Here is a 15,657-nt window from a genome sequence, read left to right on the forward strand (position 1 = left end):
AAGTAGCAGTGAATTAAATTGTTTTAAGTGACAGGCAGCTGGGGATGGGCGGGTGACAAGGAAAGAACAAAATGGAAGTGCCGGAGTGATTAAATGACAAAAAGGATGATGGTGAAAGGGAAGAGCACAGGATTCCCATGTCCTTACCCTGAGTAAGAAGTTTAACAACACCAGGTTAAAGTTCAACAGGTTTATTTGGTAGCAAAAGCCACACAAGCTTTCGGAGCTGCAAGCCCCTTCTTCAGGTGAGTGGGAATTCTGTTCACAAACAGAGCATATAAAGACACAGACTCAATTTACAGGAATAATGGTTGGAATGCGAATACTTACAACTAATCAAGTCTTTAAGAAACAAAACAATGTGAGTGGAGAGAGCATCAAGACAGGCTAAAAAGATGTGTATTGTCTCCAGACAAGACAGCCAGTGAAACTCTGTGGGGGTTACAAATAGTGTGCCATGAACCCAATATCCCGGTTGAGGCCGTCCTCGTGTGTGCGGAACTTGGCTATCAGTTTCTGCTCAGCGACTCTGCGCTGTCGTGTGTCGCGAAGGCCGCCTTGGAGAACGCTTACCCGAATATCAGAGGCCGAATGCCCGTGACCGCTGAAGTGCTCCCCAACAGGAAGAGAACAGTCTTGCCTGGTGATTGTCGAGCGGTGTTCATTCATCCGTTGTCGCAGCGTCTGCATAGTTTCCCCAATGTACCATGCCTCAGGACATCCTTTCTTGCAGCGTATCAGGTAGACAACGTTGGCCGAGTTGCAAGAGTATGTACCGTGTACCTGGCGAATGGTGTTCTCACGTGAGATGATGGCATCTGTGTCGATGATCCGGCACGTCTTGCAGAGGTTGCTGTGGCAGGGTTGTGTGGTGTCATGGTCACTGTTCTCCTGAAGGCTGGGTAGTTTGCTGCGGACAATGGTCTGTTTGAGGTTGCGTGGTTGTTTGAAGGCAAGAAGTGGGGGTGTGGGGATGGCCTTGGCGAGATGTTCGTCTTCATCAATGACATGTTGAAGGCTCCGGAGGAGATGCCGTAGCTTCTCCGCTCCGATGAAGTACTGGACGACGAAGGGTACTCTGTCCACTGTGTCCCGTGTTTGTCTTCTGAGGAGGTCGGTGCGGTTTTTCACTGTGGCGCGTTGGAACTGTTGATCAATGAGTCGAGCGCCATATCCTGTTCTTATGAGGGCATCTTTCAGCGTCTGGAGGTGTCTGTTGTGATCCTCCTCATCCGAGCAGATCCTGTGTATACGGAGGGCTTGTCCGTAGGGGATGGCTTCTTTAACGTGTTTAGGGTGGAAGCTGGAGAAGTGGAGCATCGTGAGGTTATCCGTGGGCTTGTCACATCATGACTTACCCTGAGTCACAGGGAGGGACATGGGATGGTCAGTGGCTCAGGAATGGAGTGTGTGGTGGGGTTGAAGATGATGAGAGAGAAACCTTTTTCACAATGCCAGTGGTACGGGTCTGGAATGTACAGCCTGGAAGTGTGTTGGAGGCAGGCTGAATCGAGGCATCACAGAGGGCAGTCGATGAACAATCGAATGAAACAATGTGCAAAGATACGAGGAGAAGGCAGTCGAATGAGACAAATTCCTAATCCTAGTTTGGTGAGCCGGTGCAGACACATTTCGCCTCGTGGTGCTCCGCAATAATTCTGTGAAGATAATGGTTGGAAATGTATCGAGATTTTAACTGGAAGCTGGTGATGTTGCAGTGTCAACAGGGTTAGGTAATTTAGCCAGTGTCCACAAAGGGCCATTGGTATCTCTCTCAGGTAGAATCAGAGAATTGTTACAGAGCAGAAGGAGACCATTCGGCCCATGCTCTCTGCACTGACTCTCTGACTGAGCAATTTACTAAGTGTCATTCCCCCAAATTCTCCCCGTAACCCTGCACAATCTTCCTTTTCAGATCACAATCCAATTCCCTTTGGAAATGTTCAACTGAACGTGTCTCCACCACACTCCCAGACAATGAACTCCAGCCCTTAACCACTCGCTGCAGGGGAAGTCCCGGTTCAGGCAATGCTGGCACGGGCAGCACTTTGATAGACAGCAGCTCTGGAGAGACCAGTGAGGAACGCCTGGTTACTGAACACAGGGCTGAAATGGGAGGAGAAAGGTTAAACTCAATTCAATGATGCACTTGGCAACACTTGGTACTCTTCCCCAAGGCTACGTGAGTCTGGAGCAAATTTCTGTTCTCTCAGGACTGGAGAGTATCTGCCACATCAATCCAAGTATATCGGGATGGAGATTACTGGAGACCTGAGTAGGCGTGGGTTATATGGTTGCATGAGGCAAAAGGATGAATAACTTGCCAAATTCTGACAAGGTGGTGAAGCATTTTATAGCATATAATCTGGGGCATATGGGGTCGAATGAGAATGAAAGTGAAATGGTAGAAAGGTCATTCCCCACACAGACACAGGCAATGCCCAGACAGCAGCATCGACTGTCAGAGACATGTCAGCCTCTCTCTGCAGGGTTCTAGTTAGTCAGATAACTCTAGCACTGTGAGAATGGGATGGTCACAGGCAAGAGGCTTTCCCTGTGTAGACATGATGGTCAGTCAGGTTCTCACCAGTATAGGCTTGTGTCTTTGATGGGAGAGTAACAATGGAACTTTATGCGCTTGTAGAAGAGAGCACGAAAGGTCAGGGAATGAAGTAAAAACGATGACAGCGTCCAGATCTTTTAATCCTTACACGTAGAATTAGCAGCCCTGGAGCTGGGAGAACAGCAGATAGTGTGGGAAATCGCTGATTGTGATACTGGTTGTGGAGCTGAGAGTGTGCGGTCGAATGGATGGACACAGGAGACTCTCTGGTGCCTGCAACACACAGGGCTTGTGTGCCCATCACCAGTCACATGGAACCGGCTGAGGGACGTGTTGGAATGTACATTTTGTTACAAACTATGTCTTGAAGAAATATACTGAATATTGAAGGATATTGAATTTGATGATCAGCCATGAACAAAATGAATGGCGGAGCAGGCTCGAAGGGCCGAATGGCCGACTCCTGCTTCTAGTTTCTATTTTAATCATGTTTCTATGCAGGTTATGTTGTCGGCACCGTGCTATCTGTAGCTGGTTTCCTTTATTGTTACTGAAGCAGTATAATTGACATCATGTTGATTTTAATCTGAACTAATGCAGTGTTCTGTTGTTTCAGTGTTTCCCCTGGGATGGCAGAGTAGAGCTTGATTGCGGGTGATTGACAGGTTATGTCATGTGACTGAGGGACAGCTATTTTTCACAGAACATTCTAGTTTTAATTCTGCTTTCAGAAGCTGCTTGAAGTTAAGACAAACAGCAGTGCTGTTTCCCTCTCTGAAGTTGGAGTTTTTGCTGTTTAGTGTTGCTGTGTTGGAAGCTGTCAGAGACTGGGGTTACCTCTCTGCGGTTGGGCTGTTCGGAGCGACATCCTTCTCTGAAAACAATTGTCTGTTGGCACTCCGGAAGTGGTAAAAAGCTGGAAATCGGCATCACGTGAGCATACTTGTTTTTGTGCTAACTAATGTTGGAGAAGGGTGTATGTCTGTGGGTATTGCTTTATATTGGAACAACAGAGATAGCTAGCTGTTAAGAGTTATACTGTGTCATGTTTAAGTCTTGCAATTGGTAAATGTTATGCTAATTCTTGTTGTTATATTCTAACTGCATTCTTAAATAAAGCGTGTTTGATAATAGCATCCTAGTGGGTCACTTCATTCATACCTGGAGTGAAACACCTCATGCTCATCAATGCCAAAATCAAATGTAAAACCAAGGGTCCAGGCTAACTTCACAAAACACCTTGGAGTTTCTGGTCTGCATCTTAACAATTGCCTCCATTCACTCTGTACTCTTCCTCACAAATCAAGGGTTGTGTGACTGGGTGACGTGTGTCCCCCTGTAAGCATGTGAACGGGTCCTCAGAGTCACCGTCACATTATTCCCCTACACCCAGGGCACAAAAATCAATGTGATTGACATTCCACTGCATTGGGATCAGAGAGAGAGAAATCACAGGAATCAGTGAAAATTCAGGTTCTGGTTCATAACAAAGAGTTTTTCAGCACAGAAAGAGGCCCTTCGGCCCATCGTGTCTGTGTCAGCCATCAAGCACCAATCTATTCTAATCCATTTCCACCACTTGCTCCATAGCCTTGTATGCTGTGGCATTTCAAGTGCTTGTCTGAATGCTTCTTAAATGTTGCGAGTGTTCCTGACTCCACCACCCTTTCAGACAGTGAGGTCCAGATTCCCACCACCCTCTGGGTGAATAAACCTTTCCCACAACCATAGAATCCCCACTGTGCAGAAGGTGCCCAATCGCCTCATTGACTCTGCACTGACTGTCCGAAAAAGCCAGGCCCACACACCTGCTTATCCCTGGACATTTACCTTGGAAAATCCACTGAAACTACATATCTTAGGACACGGAATGATAATTTCGCATGGTCGATCCACCTAACCTACACATCTTTGGACTGTGTGAGGAAACCAGAGTACCTGACGGAAACACGCACACACGGGGGGACCATGCAAGCTCCACACAGGCAGTCACCCGAGGCCAGAATTAAACAAAGGTCCCTGACGTTGTGAGGCAGCAATGCTAACCACTGTGCCATCTTCAATTCTCCTCTGAAACTCCTCCCCAATGCCTTAAATCTATGCCCCTGGTTATTGTCTCCTAAAACAAAAGGGAAAGGTTTATTTCTATAATTTGATACAACTCCACATGGTCGTCCCCCTGCCTTCCCTGTCTGAAAACAATAACAGGAGCATTGACATACAGATGGATCTGTGCGTACTTGTCCATTGATCCCTGAAAGCGGTAACACAGGTGGATAACTTGGTCAACAAGGCATGCAGCATGCTTGCTTCATTGGCCAGGGCATCAAGTATAAAAGTTGGCAAGTTATGTTACAGCTGTATTAAACTTTAGTTGGGCCCAACATGGAATATTGCGTGCAGTGCTGATCGCCAGACAACCAGAAGGATGTGGCTGCTTTGGAGAAGGTACAAAGAAGGTTTACAAGGATGTTGCCTGGTCTGGTTAAGGTATGAAGAGAAGTTGAATAAACTCGGATTGTTTTCACTGGAAAGACGGAGGCTGAGGGGTGACCTGATAGAGGCAGATATATGGTTGATAGTTGGAGTCTTTTCCCCAGGGTGGAAAAATCAACTACAAGACGGGACAGTTTGAAGGCAAGAGGGGGAAAGTTTAGAGGAGACATGCGGGGAAAGTTTTCACATAGAGAGTGGTGGGTGCCTCGAATGCGCAGCCAGTGAAGTTGACGGAAGCAGGCACGTTCCCAATGTTCAAGGTTTATCTTGACAGAAACATGAACGGAAGATGAACAGAGGAATAGAAACTGCGTAAGAGCAATAAGTACTGGGTCTGAATAAGAATGAGGAGTCGCCGCAGGCTTGGTGGGCCGAAGGGCCTGTCACTGTGCTGCATGGCTCTTTGTTCTTCTTTGTACATGAATGTTAAAATCACCTGTGATTATTGCAGAATGTTTTTACAAGACCCCATTCATATTCCTGTGTATTGTGTCGAAGATTCTGAATATTGTTCGGGGCCTATAAATGATTCCCACAAGTGATCTTTTAACTTTGTTAATTCTTATCTCTACCCAAACTGATTCTGCATCTTGATCATTGGAACTAAGTTCACCTCTCGCTATTGTACTGACATCTGTTACTAACAGAGTGACTCCACCACCATGTCCTGTCCTCCATTTACTGTCATCCACTCACTCTCCCCCTTTTCACAAATCAATGGATGCTGTGCCCGGGGAGAGCCGTGCACATCTGAGGAGGAGGAGAGGACCTCAGAGGGTGAACCATAACATTATTCCCCCACTCCCTCAACATAAGGATCTGTGGGACTGACATCCCATTGCTCAGGGATCAGAGAGAGAAGCAACAGGAGTCAGAGGAAAAGCAGTTTTCCTTATTCATAACTGACGCCAATAGTAATGGGCAGTGTTTTTTATACAAATACCAGTGGTGAAATTATATTGTTGAATATTCAGTTATTATAAACACAATCTCACACAGTCTGCTACTTACTGCAGTTTCTGTATTTTACAGTCCGGATTCCTCAGAGCCACAGACAGCTGTTTCACTCCTGAATCTCCCAGTTTATTGAAACCCAGATTCAGATGTATCAGTGAGCGGTTTGTACTGAGAGCAGAGGCCAGGTCCTCGGCACAAGAATCTGAGAGATCGTTACGATGGAGACTGGAGATCAGAGAGAGAAAAATAACAGGAATCAGGGTAAATCCAGTGTTTTTAAGAATAAGATCATTAACAATAATAATGTACAGCGCGGGACATTCAAGAAACACAACTTCAGTTGATACAGAAGGCAAAATTCTATTGATGCTGTAAATCTGAAATATGAATATGTTGGAGACTCTCATCAGGTCAGGCAATATCTGTGAAGAGAGAAACAGATTGAGTTTCAGTTCAATTAGCTAAACTTAAAACTTGGGAGGAGCAGTGAATTAAATTGTTTTAAGTGACAGGGAGCTGGGGATGGGCGGGTGACAAGGAAAGAACAAAATGGAAGTGCCAGGCTGATGAAATGACAAAAAGGATGATGGTGCAAGGGAAGAGCACAGGATTCCCATGTCCTTACCCTGAGTAAGAAGTTTAACAACACCAGGTTAAAGTCCAACAGGTTTATTTGGTAGCAAAAGCCACACAAGCTTTCGGAGCTGCAAGCCCCTTCTTCAGGTGAGTGGGAATTCTGTTCACAAACAGAGCTTATAAAGACACAGACTTAATTTACATGAATAATGGTTGGAATGCGAATACTTACAACTAATCAAGTCTTTAAGAAACTTACCCTGAGTCACAGGGAGGGACATGGGATGGTCAGTGGCTCAGGAATGGAGTGTGTGGTGGGGTTGATGATGATGAGAGATAAACCTTTTTCACACTGCCAGTGGTTCGGGTCTGGAATTCACAGCCGGGAAGTGTGGTGGAGGGAGGCTGAATCGAAGTAGTCAAAAAGGAATCAGATGATTATTTGAATATAAAGAGTGAGCGAGGATACGAGAAAAATGCTGGAGAATGACTCAAATTCCTCATGCTAATTTGATGAGCTGGTGCAGACACGATGGCCAAATGGCCTCATTGTGCACCGTAAGAATTCTGTGAAGATAATGGTTGGAAATGTATCGATATTTCAACTGGAAGTTGGTGATGTTGCAATGTGGACAGTGTTAGTAGCCATAGTCCTCAATAAAATGTTAATACTGATAGGCAAAGGGATCTGGGTGTACAGGTACACAGGTCACTGAAAGTGGCAATGCAGGTGGAGAAGGTAGTCAAGAAGGCATACGGCATGCTTGCCTTCATCGGCCGGGGTATTGAGTTTAAAAATTGGCAAGTCACGTTGCAGCTTTATAGAACCTTCGATCGGCCGCACTTAGAATATAGTGTTCAATTCTGGTCGCCACACTACCAGAAGGATGTGGAGGCTTTGGAGAGGGTACAGAAGATTTACCAGGATGTTGCCTGGTATGGAGGGCATTAGCTATGAGGAGAGGTTGGAGAAACTTGGTTTGTTCTCACTGAAGCGACGGAGGTTGAGGGGAGACCTGATATAGGTCTACAAGATTATGAGGGGCATGGACAGAGTGGATAGTCAGAAGCTTTTTCACAGGGTGGAAGAGTCAATTGCTAGGGGGCATAGGTTTAAGGTGCGAGGGGCAAGGTTTAAAGGAGATGTACAAGGCAGATTTTTTACACAAAGTAGTGAGCGCCTGGAACTCGTTGCCGGGGGAGGTAGTAGAAGCGGATATGGTGGTGACGTTTAAGGGGCGTCTTGACAAGGACATGAATTAGGATGGGAATAGAGGGATATGGTCCCCGGAAGGGAGGGGGTATCAGTTAAGTCGGGCAGCATGGTCGGTGCACTCTTGGAGGACCGAAGGGCCTGTTCCTGTGCTGTAATTTTCTTCGTTCTTTGTATTCCTCTCCAATAGAGAGGGACAATTAGTTACATGTAGCTTCAGGGACACAACTTAGTAAACGTGAGGCAATGGGAGGAGGTGGGACTCCATGAACCCCACAGCCGGTGCGAAGACCAAACCCTCAACATTAGCGTCATTCTACATCACTCTCGAGACATGAACCAACTGAACTAACCAACTCCACACTATTGCCAGAACTGGCACGTAAATATCTGACAGGTTCGGGAAATCCGTGCACTGAAGCAGCACAGGCAGAATTACTGAATTGTTACAGAGCAGGAGGAGGCCATTCGGCCCACAGTGTCTGCACTGACTCTCCGATTGAGAAAAGCACTAAGTGTCATTCCCCCACCTTCCCCCAAAACCCTGTGTATTCCAGAGCTTAATCACTGACTGCAGGGGAAGACCCCATTCAGGCAATGCTGGCACCAGATTTAAAGGCAGCCAGCAGCACTTTTAAAGGCTCTGAAGGGAGCAGTGAGGGAGCCCTGGTTAATGAACAAAGGGCTGAAATGGCAGAAGGCAGATTAAACTCAATTCGCTGACACTTCCCTGGAAATTCTCAAGGCTATATCGGTTTGGAGGGAGGTTCTGTTCCCTCAGGACTGGAGGACGAGACTTGTCACATCAACCGAAACAAGGCTGGATAGAAACTGCCGAGGGCCAGAGCAGGCAGCACATGGCTGCAGTGAGGCAGAAGGATCAATAACCTGATATGTTCTGACAAGGAGAGCGTTAAACTTACAGGCTGATATGTGAATAAGGATGAAAGAGAAATTGTGGAAAGAACATCTCCACCCAGACACTGGCAATGTCCAGACAGCAGCATCAATCTTCAGGAACATGTCAGCCTCTCTGTGAAGGGTTCCGGTCAGTCAGAGATAACTGCTGCACTGCCGACATGGAGTGACCATCCTGGTGGTCCCATGATGGGCAGTCTGGCAGCACCATAGGCTTGTGTGTGTCTTTGATGGGTGAGTAACAATGGAAATTTATGTGCTTGTAGAAGGGGGCAGACAATGTCAGAGAAGGAGCCAAGAGTGACAGTGGCTGGATTGTGTCATCCTTATGCCAATGGAAGATGCAGTGCTGGAGCTGGGAGACCTGGAGGCTGGGTGGGCAATCGCTGATGGTGAGATGGGTTGTGGATCCAGAGAGAGTGAGTGAGTGAATGGATGGGCACAGAAGAGGCTCTGCTGCTGAGTCCAAAACCTGGTGCTTGTGTGTCTTCCATTGGTCACATGGAGCTCTGGATGAGGAACAGTCTCCAGGACATGTTGGAATGTGCATTACCCTCTCACATCCCTCACTCTCACACAAATCAACAGCTGCTGCGAGAGGGAGACAAGTGTCCACCTTGGAAGAAGAGGAGGTGTTCACAGAGGGTGCTCTGTCACATTATTCCCCATAACCTCCACCAGAGCTGATTCTGTCTCACACGAGTAGCAAAGGGGTTACAATCTGGCAGCACAGGACAGCACACACAAACCCGAGCAGCTGATGAAGGCAGGAATAGCTGAGTTCACTCACACTCGAGAGGACAGGTCATTGCCAGCTTCAGGTCGATGAAATGTGACTGGAGTCTTTAACAATGCAGCAGATACTGGAGCTGCAGTGTAAGATATTTTAACATTCGGTGGAGTTTCCAAAGGCTCTGTGTATCCAAACACAAAGAATGGAGGAGTCAATCCAGGCCAGCAGTGTTACCATGTCTCAGGTATGAGCACAAATAGCATCCTCCACAGAGAGATTGGTGACCTTCATGGAGAGTCACATCCAGCCTATCACCCACAGGAAATACACATGAGCCTGCAGGTTCTCACCATCTCCATGAGCTCTGTGGAACACGGGCTGCGGGAGGGGTGGGAAAATGTCCCAGCTGAGCAGGGACGGTCCAGTTTGTCCTGAATGGATAGAGGAGCGGCTGCCTGCAGCATTTGGGAGCTCCTCTCAGGATGCCCCTGGTGTGGGCAGTGGGTCCCCTTCTGCTCCGACTGTGACACAAGCACCTCACGAAGCTATGATGACAGAGACAACTCCAGCATCTGTGCAGAGGACCCGCAGTTGGCCGGATCCTTCCAGGACTCAGGAAATCCGAGGACAAAGGCCACGGTCATCGAAATTCCCAGAGGAGAGGAGAGAGGTAAGATGCTGCCTGCAGCTCAGCGGAAAGTGCGGGGATGGCGGTGGTTGTCATGGTGGGGTTGCTTCCTTGGGTTTCACAGGGTTACTGGTCACTTTGTTACGTATGTATTTTCAGTAAATTCAGAGATGGAGCACCACTAAAAAAATCCTTCACCATATTACTGTGTCTTTAACAGTTCACTGGGAATGTGAGATAGGAAATACAGCACTGAATGAGGTCAATACAATTCCAATGCCTTTGTTTCATGTAGTGTCGGCTCCAGGGAAATTATAAAACATTCACAGAAACAGCAACAGGGCTGGAGATGGTGGAAGATTTATTACACTGAATGGTTGTGTGAGTTAAGGTTCTTGGAAAACATGTCTGCATTACTGAATCTCCATCCTCCCTGACACATATCCCATGTCCCTGGCCTGTGGTCCATGGGGTTCCTCATCATGAAGCATCTGGTCAACATTGTATTGCATCACACTTTCTTCAAAGCTTCTCCACTCTAGATCCAGGTTGTATGGAACACAGCACAACACCAGGACATTTGAGACCCTCGCTGAGTATATTGAATAGTTCCACCAGATCTATCTTGAGAATTCCTCTGGCCTGTGCAATGGTCACACAATCTGTCCTGTTGCAGCTGTTTTTTCTCTCTTCTGTGACTGAGTTTGGGTTACACACAGGCACAATTACCCATCCCTACAGTGGGTAACGCTTGTCTTTATTAATTCTTTCAAGGGGTGATGGTATCACTGGCAATACAAACACTTGCAGCCCATCCCCAATTGCCTTTGAGAAGGAGGTGGTGAGCCATCTTCTTAAATTCTGCAGAGCATCTGGTACAAAACCGCGAGGAAGGGACATCCGGGATTATGATCCCGCATCAGTGATGGAAAAGCAATATATTCCAAGTCAGAATGGTGTGTGGTTTGGAAAGAAATCTGAAGCTGGTTGGTGTCCCATCCTTCTGATATCCTTGGCCATCTCGGTGATGGATAGTGCCTGTTTGGATGATGCTGGCTCAGGAACCTCGGTGAGCTGCTACATTCCGCCTTGTATGTGGTAAAATACTGCCACTGTGCGTCAGTGGTTGAGACAGTCAATGTTTAATTTGGTGAATGGCCTGCTGATCCAGTGGGCTCCTTTTCCATGGATGAGCTTCTTCAGTGTTTTTGAAGCTGCAGTCAATCCAGCAAGATGAGCGGATTCCATCACACTGCTGACTTGTGCCTTGGAGATGGTGGGCAAAAATTTGGGAGACAGGAGGCGAGTTCCTCATCTCCGAATTCCCAGACTGTGATCTACCCTTGGAGCCATAGTGTTTACAGCTGTGTCTGTTCAATGGTCCCAGTGCGCCCCCACCACTCGGGATGTTGATGGTCGAGGATTCAGCGATGGTGCTGCCATTCAATGTAAAGGGAATATGGTTAGATTCCCGTCTGTTGGAGATGGTCCTTGCCTGGCATTTGTGCAGTGAAACATTACTTGCCATTTATCAGGTTAAGCCTGAACGTTCTTCAGACCTTGACGCTAGCTCTGTCGAAGAGTCATCCAGATTCGAAGGGTTAGCTGTTCTCTCTCCACAGAAGCTGTCAAACATGCTGAGCCTTTCCACCATTTTCTGTTTTGTTCAGGTCTTGCTGTTTATGGACATGGACTGCTTCAGTCTCTGAGGAATTGTGAACAGTACTGAGCATTGTGCAATCATTTGTGAGCATCCTCACTTCTGACATTATAATGGAAGGCAGGACATTGATAAAGCAATTGAAGGTGGTTGGGCTTTGGACATCACCTTCAGGAACTCCTGCAGTGATGTTCATGAGGCACTGGAAGGATGACACTTTTCTGACGTTCCAAGAGCAGACTGATGGAGCAGCAATTCATCAGATTGGATTTGCCCTGCTTTGTTCCACATTGTCCGGTAGATCCAGTGTTGTAGCTGTACTGGAACAGCTTGGCTAGGGGATTGGTTAGTTATGGAGCACAATTCTTCAGTACCATTGCTGGGCTACTGCCAGGCTGACAGATTTTGCAGTATGCAGCGCCTTCAGTCATTTCTTTACCTCACATGCAGTGAATCAAATTGTCATCTGTAATGTTGGGGACCTCAGGAGGAGGCCGAGATTAATCATTCTACTCAGCACTTCTGGCTGAAGATGGCACTGATGCTCTGGCCTCCCTCATCAGTAATGAGGGGATTCTTGTGGCATGTTTATAGAATCATAGAATTCCCACAGTGCAGAAGGAGGCCCTTTGGCCCATCGAGTCTTCACCAATTCTTTGAAAGAATATCATATCCAGGCCTATCTCTGTAACTCCACATATATGGCCCATTAATCCCCGTAACCTACACACCCTGAGATACCAAGGGACAACTTAGCATAGCCAATCAACTGAACCTGCACATCTTTGGACTGTGGGAGAAAATTGGAGTACCCAGGGGAAACCCACACATACACTGGGAGAACGTGCAAACTCTACACATAAAGTCACCCAAGGCCGGAATTGAACCCTGGTCCCTGGCGCTGTGAAGCAGCAGTGCTGACCACTGTGCCACCTTGTCGCCTAATGTAACCGGCATGTCCAACATTTTGTGGCATGTCTAACACTATTTATGACGAGATATGGCAAGACAGCAGATCTCTGATCTGATCCATTGGTTTTGGTGTGATTGAGCTCGGTCTATCATATGCTGCGTCCGCTCTGTGGTCTGATGGCCGTGTGCTGGAGCTTCACATCTCATCTTTAGATAAACCCAAGTCTCATTTGGTAGTACATGTAAAGAAAATTAGTCGTAGTAACACAGTACTGGTTGCTGGGGAAAGCCACTGTCAGCTTCCTTTAAATGAAAAGGTACAGTTCACCTCTCCTGCCTGTTTCCTGTCACTCAGATAACTTCATATCCAGGCTGCCTTTGCCTCTTTTATTTCATGGTCTGCAACTTTGCTGCCAAGCTTATTTTGTGTCGACTAATAGCGGGTAATGTTTTTAATAACACAAATACTGACAGCAATGGTATATTTAGTATCATTATTTGTGTTCTTAAAAACAATGTCCATTATTGATAGGGACATCATTCAGACTATTCTACACTGTGATTATTGCCATTGCCAGCTGAGCTGTGCCTTGAACTGCTGGGTTGTAAGTTCTGGAATTCTCTTCATAAACCTCCCCATCTCCATCTCTGCATTCTCTTTTCAGATGCTCCTTAAGCTCCGTTTAACATAAATTTGAGAGTGGATCCCTCAGGATAAAACTCATCAGAATTCAATGTAGTTTGTAATCTGCCTCACCGATATACAGCAGTTTTCTATGTTTAATCAAACTGAGAAGCCGACAGACATAAACATCTATAACCTGAGTGACAAATTAAACTAAATTGAAGATGCGACCAGCCATATCTGGGAATTCTATAAACATTTAATTGTTTTGTCCATCTTTTTTATTCTCATGAATGGTTTTGAAAATAATTATAAATGATTAGATAATTCTTTCACTCCTGAATCTCGCAGTTCATTGTAACTCAGGTTCAGACACATCACTGACTGGTTTGTACTGAGAGCAGAGGTGAGAATATCTGAGGCTGTTACTCTCCAAACTGGAGATCAGAGAAAGATTTCAGGAATCAGAGCGAATCCGTGGTGTTTAACACGAATACGGACAGGAATGACGCGGAATGATTATTAATGACACTATTACTGACACTGATAATAATTTACAGTGTCAGACATCCACTGATTATCAACACAATCTCTCACAGTCTGATACTTACTCCAGTTTCCATATTTTACATTCTGGATTCCTCAGAGCCGCAGACAATAGTTTCACTCCTGAATCTCCCACTTTATTGCGACCCAGACTAAACGGAGGAAGTGAGAAACACATTAAATTCAGACTAATGTTCAGCAGGAAAACTAGCTGGATCTATTTTTGTGTCAGAAACTTAACATGAGTGGTGAACTGATTCAAGTTACGATGCTATACCTCACCCAAGGTGATCTTTCTCTACACCCCAGCTGTGACTGTAACACCGCATTCTGGACGCTTTCCTTCCCTATGTACGTTATGCTTTGTCAGTAATAAATGTGACAATAATAAATCAAATGATATCAAATCCTTTCTGTTGAATGGAAAAGGCAATAGTCAGCATTGAAACAATTGAACAATTAATTCTCACTGGTTTGCCTACTGGGGGAAACCACTTTTATACCTCTCAAAATGTATATTTTGTTTAATTGTCCATGGGATATGGGTGTCGCTGGCTAGACCAGCATTTATTTCCCACTGCTAATGGGCCCTGGAGGAGGTGATGCCCACATCCTGTGAACAAGCAAGTCATTTTTAAACATGTCCCACATTCTGGTCTCATTTCCTGATCATCAGAATTACCCTCCTGAATCTCACTGACCCTGCCAAATTTCCAAAGATTCAAATCATATCTGCTGTTACATAAATCCAGGATTTAATGAGAATTGTACATTTTACTGAGGGTTAAATGATAAAGCTGTGAGAGTGGATCCCTCGGGATTCCCTGTACTTCTTAACTATTGACATTATAACATCTGTGTAATATCTCAGGGTGAGTTAAAGTGTGAAACTGTGCTAACTGTTGCTTTAAGATCCATCCCCTAGATTTGATACAACCAGGAAAGATTATTCTCCCATTTGAAAGTTGAAATGTTTCTGTTTGATTAGTTTATAGGGGAGGGGTGTCTCCCGCTACATTCCACAGTAAACAGGCTCTACATTTTCTGCAGGTATGGCTAGTGTTCTATCTCCGGGAAATATCGGGAGTTCCCTCTTCCCAGTAGATCCTCACATAGGAAAAGGATTATCCGAAAATCCTGTTTCATATCACTGACGGGTTGACTGGAGATTTTCCAGCAACAGGTTTCCTCATTCAGGAAATTCTGGTTTCCTCGGCTCAGATGTAAGCTCTGCAGTCCTGCCACATTTAGTTGTGAATGATAGTGGACGATGAAACAACAGAAGGAGGAGGCTCCACAAATATCCCATCCTCATGGTGGAGGAGACTCGCACATCAGTGCAAAAGATATGGTTCAAATATGAGTAACTAACTTCAGTGACTGAACCATCCAAAGGGCCACAACATCACAGATATCAGCTCATTCCATTCACTCCACGTCAAGAAATAGTTAAAGATAATGGATACTGCAAAGACCACAGATCTTGACAATATTCCAGTAACTGTACTGAAGATTACTGCTCCAGAAGTTGTTCTGTTCCTCGCCAAGCTGTTCCAGTAGAGCTACAACACTGATGTTTACCTAAAATAGTGGGAAATTGTCCAGATCTGACCGTACACAAAAAGGAGAGAACAAATCCAATCTGTCCATTTCCCACCCCATCAGTCTACTCTCGATCATCAGCACAGTAATGGAAGGCTAACAAGACTAACAAGTGACACTTAATTAGCAATGACCTGCTATCTGACTTGAAGCTTGTGCTTACTCAGGGTCACTCAGCTCCCTACCTCATTACAGCCTTGATGCAAACACTGACAACAGAGTTGAACT

At 45.8% G+C, this 15,657-nt stretch overlaps 1 protein-coding gene across 1 annotated transcript in view; it reads right to left on the reverse strand.

Annotated features, from left to right (window-relative positions):
* The window catches only part of LOC144480804 (NACHT, LRR and PYD domains-containing protein 3-like), a 31,818-nt gene that overhangs the window by 11,945 nt on the left and 4,216 nt on the right, over positions 1–15,657 (reverse strand). The window contains exons 2-3 of the mRNA XM_078200407.1: positions 13,893–13,979; positions 6,071–6,241 (exon numbers count right to left, since the gene is read on the reverse strand). Of these exons, the coding sequence (XP_078056533.1) occupies positions 6,071–6,241; positions 13,893–13,979 (258 nt within the window). The remainder of the gene's footprint in view (positions 1–6,070; positions 6,242–13,892; positions 13,980–15,657) is intronic.

This window comes from Mustelus asterias, chromosome 30 (assembly GCF_964213995.1).
Source record: "Mustelus asterias chromosome 30, sMusAst1.hap1.1, whole genome shotgun sequence".
Classification (NCBI taxonomy): Eukaryota; Metazoa; Chordata; class Chondrichthyes; order Carcharhiniformes; family Triakidae; genus Mustelus; species Mustelus asterias.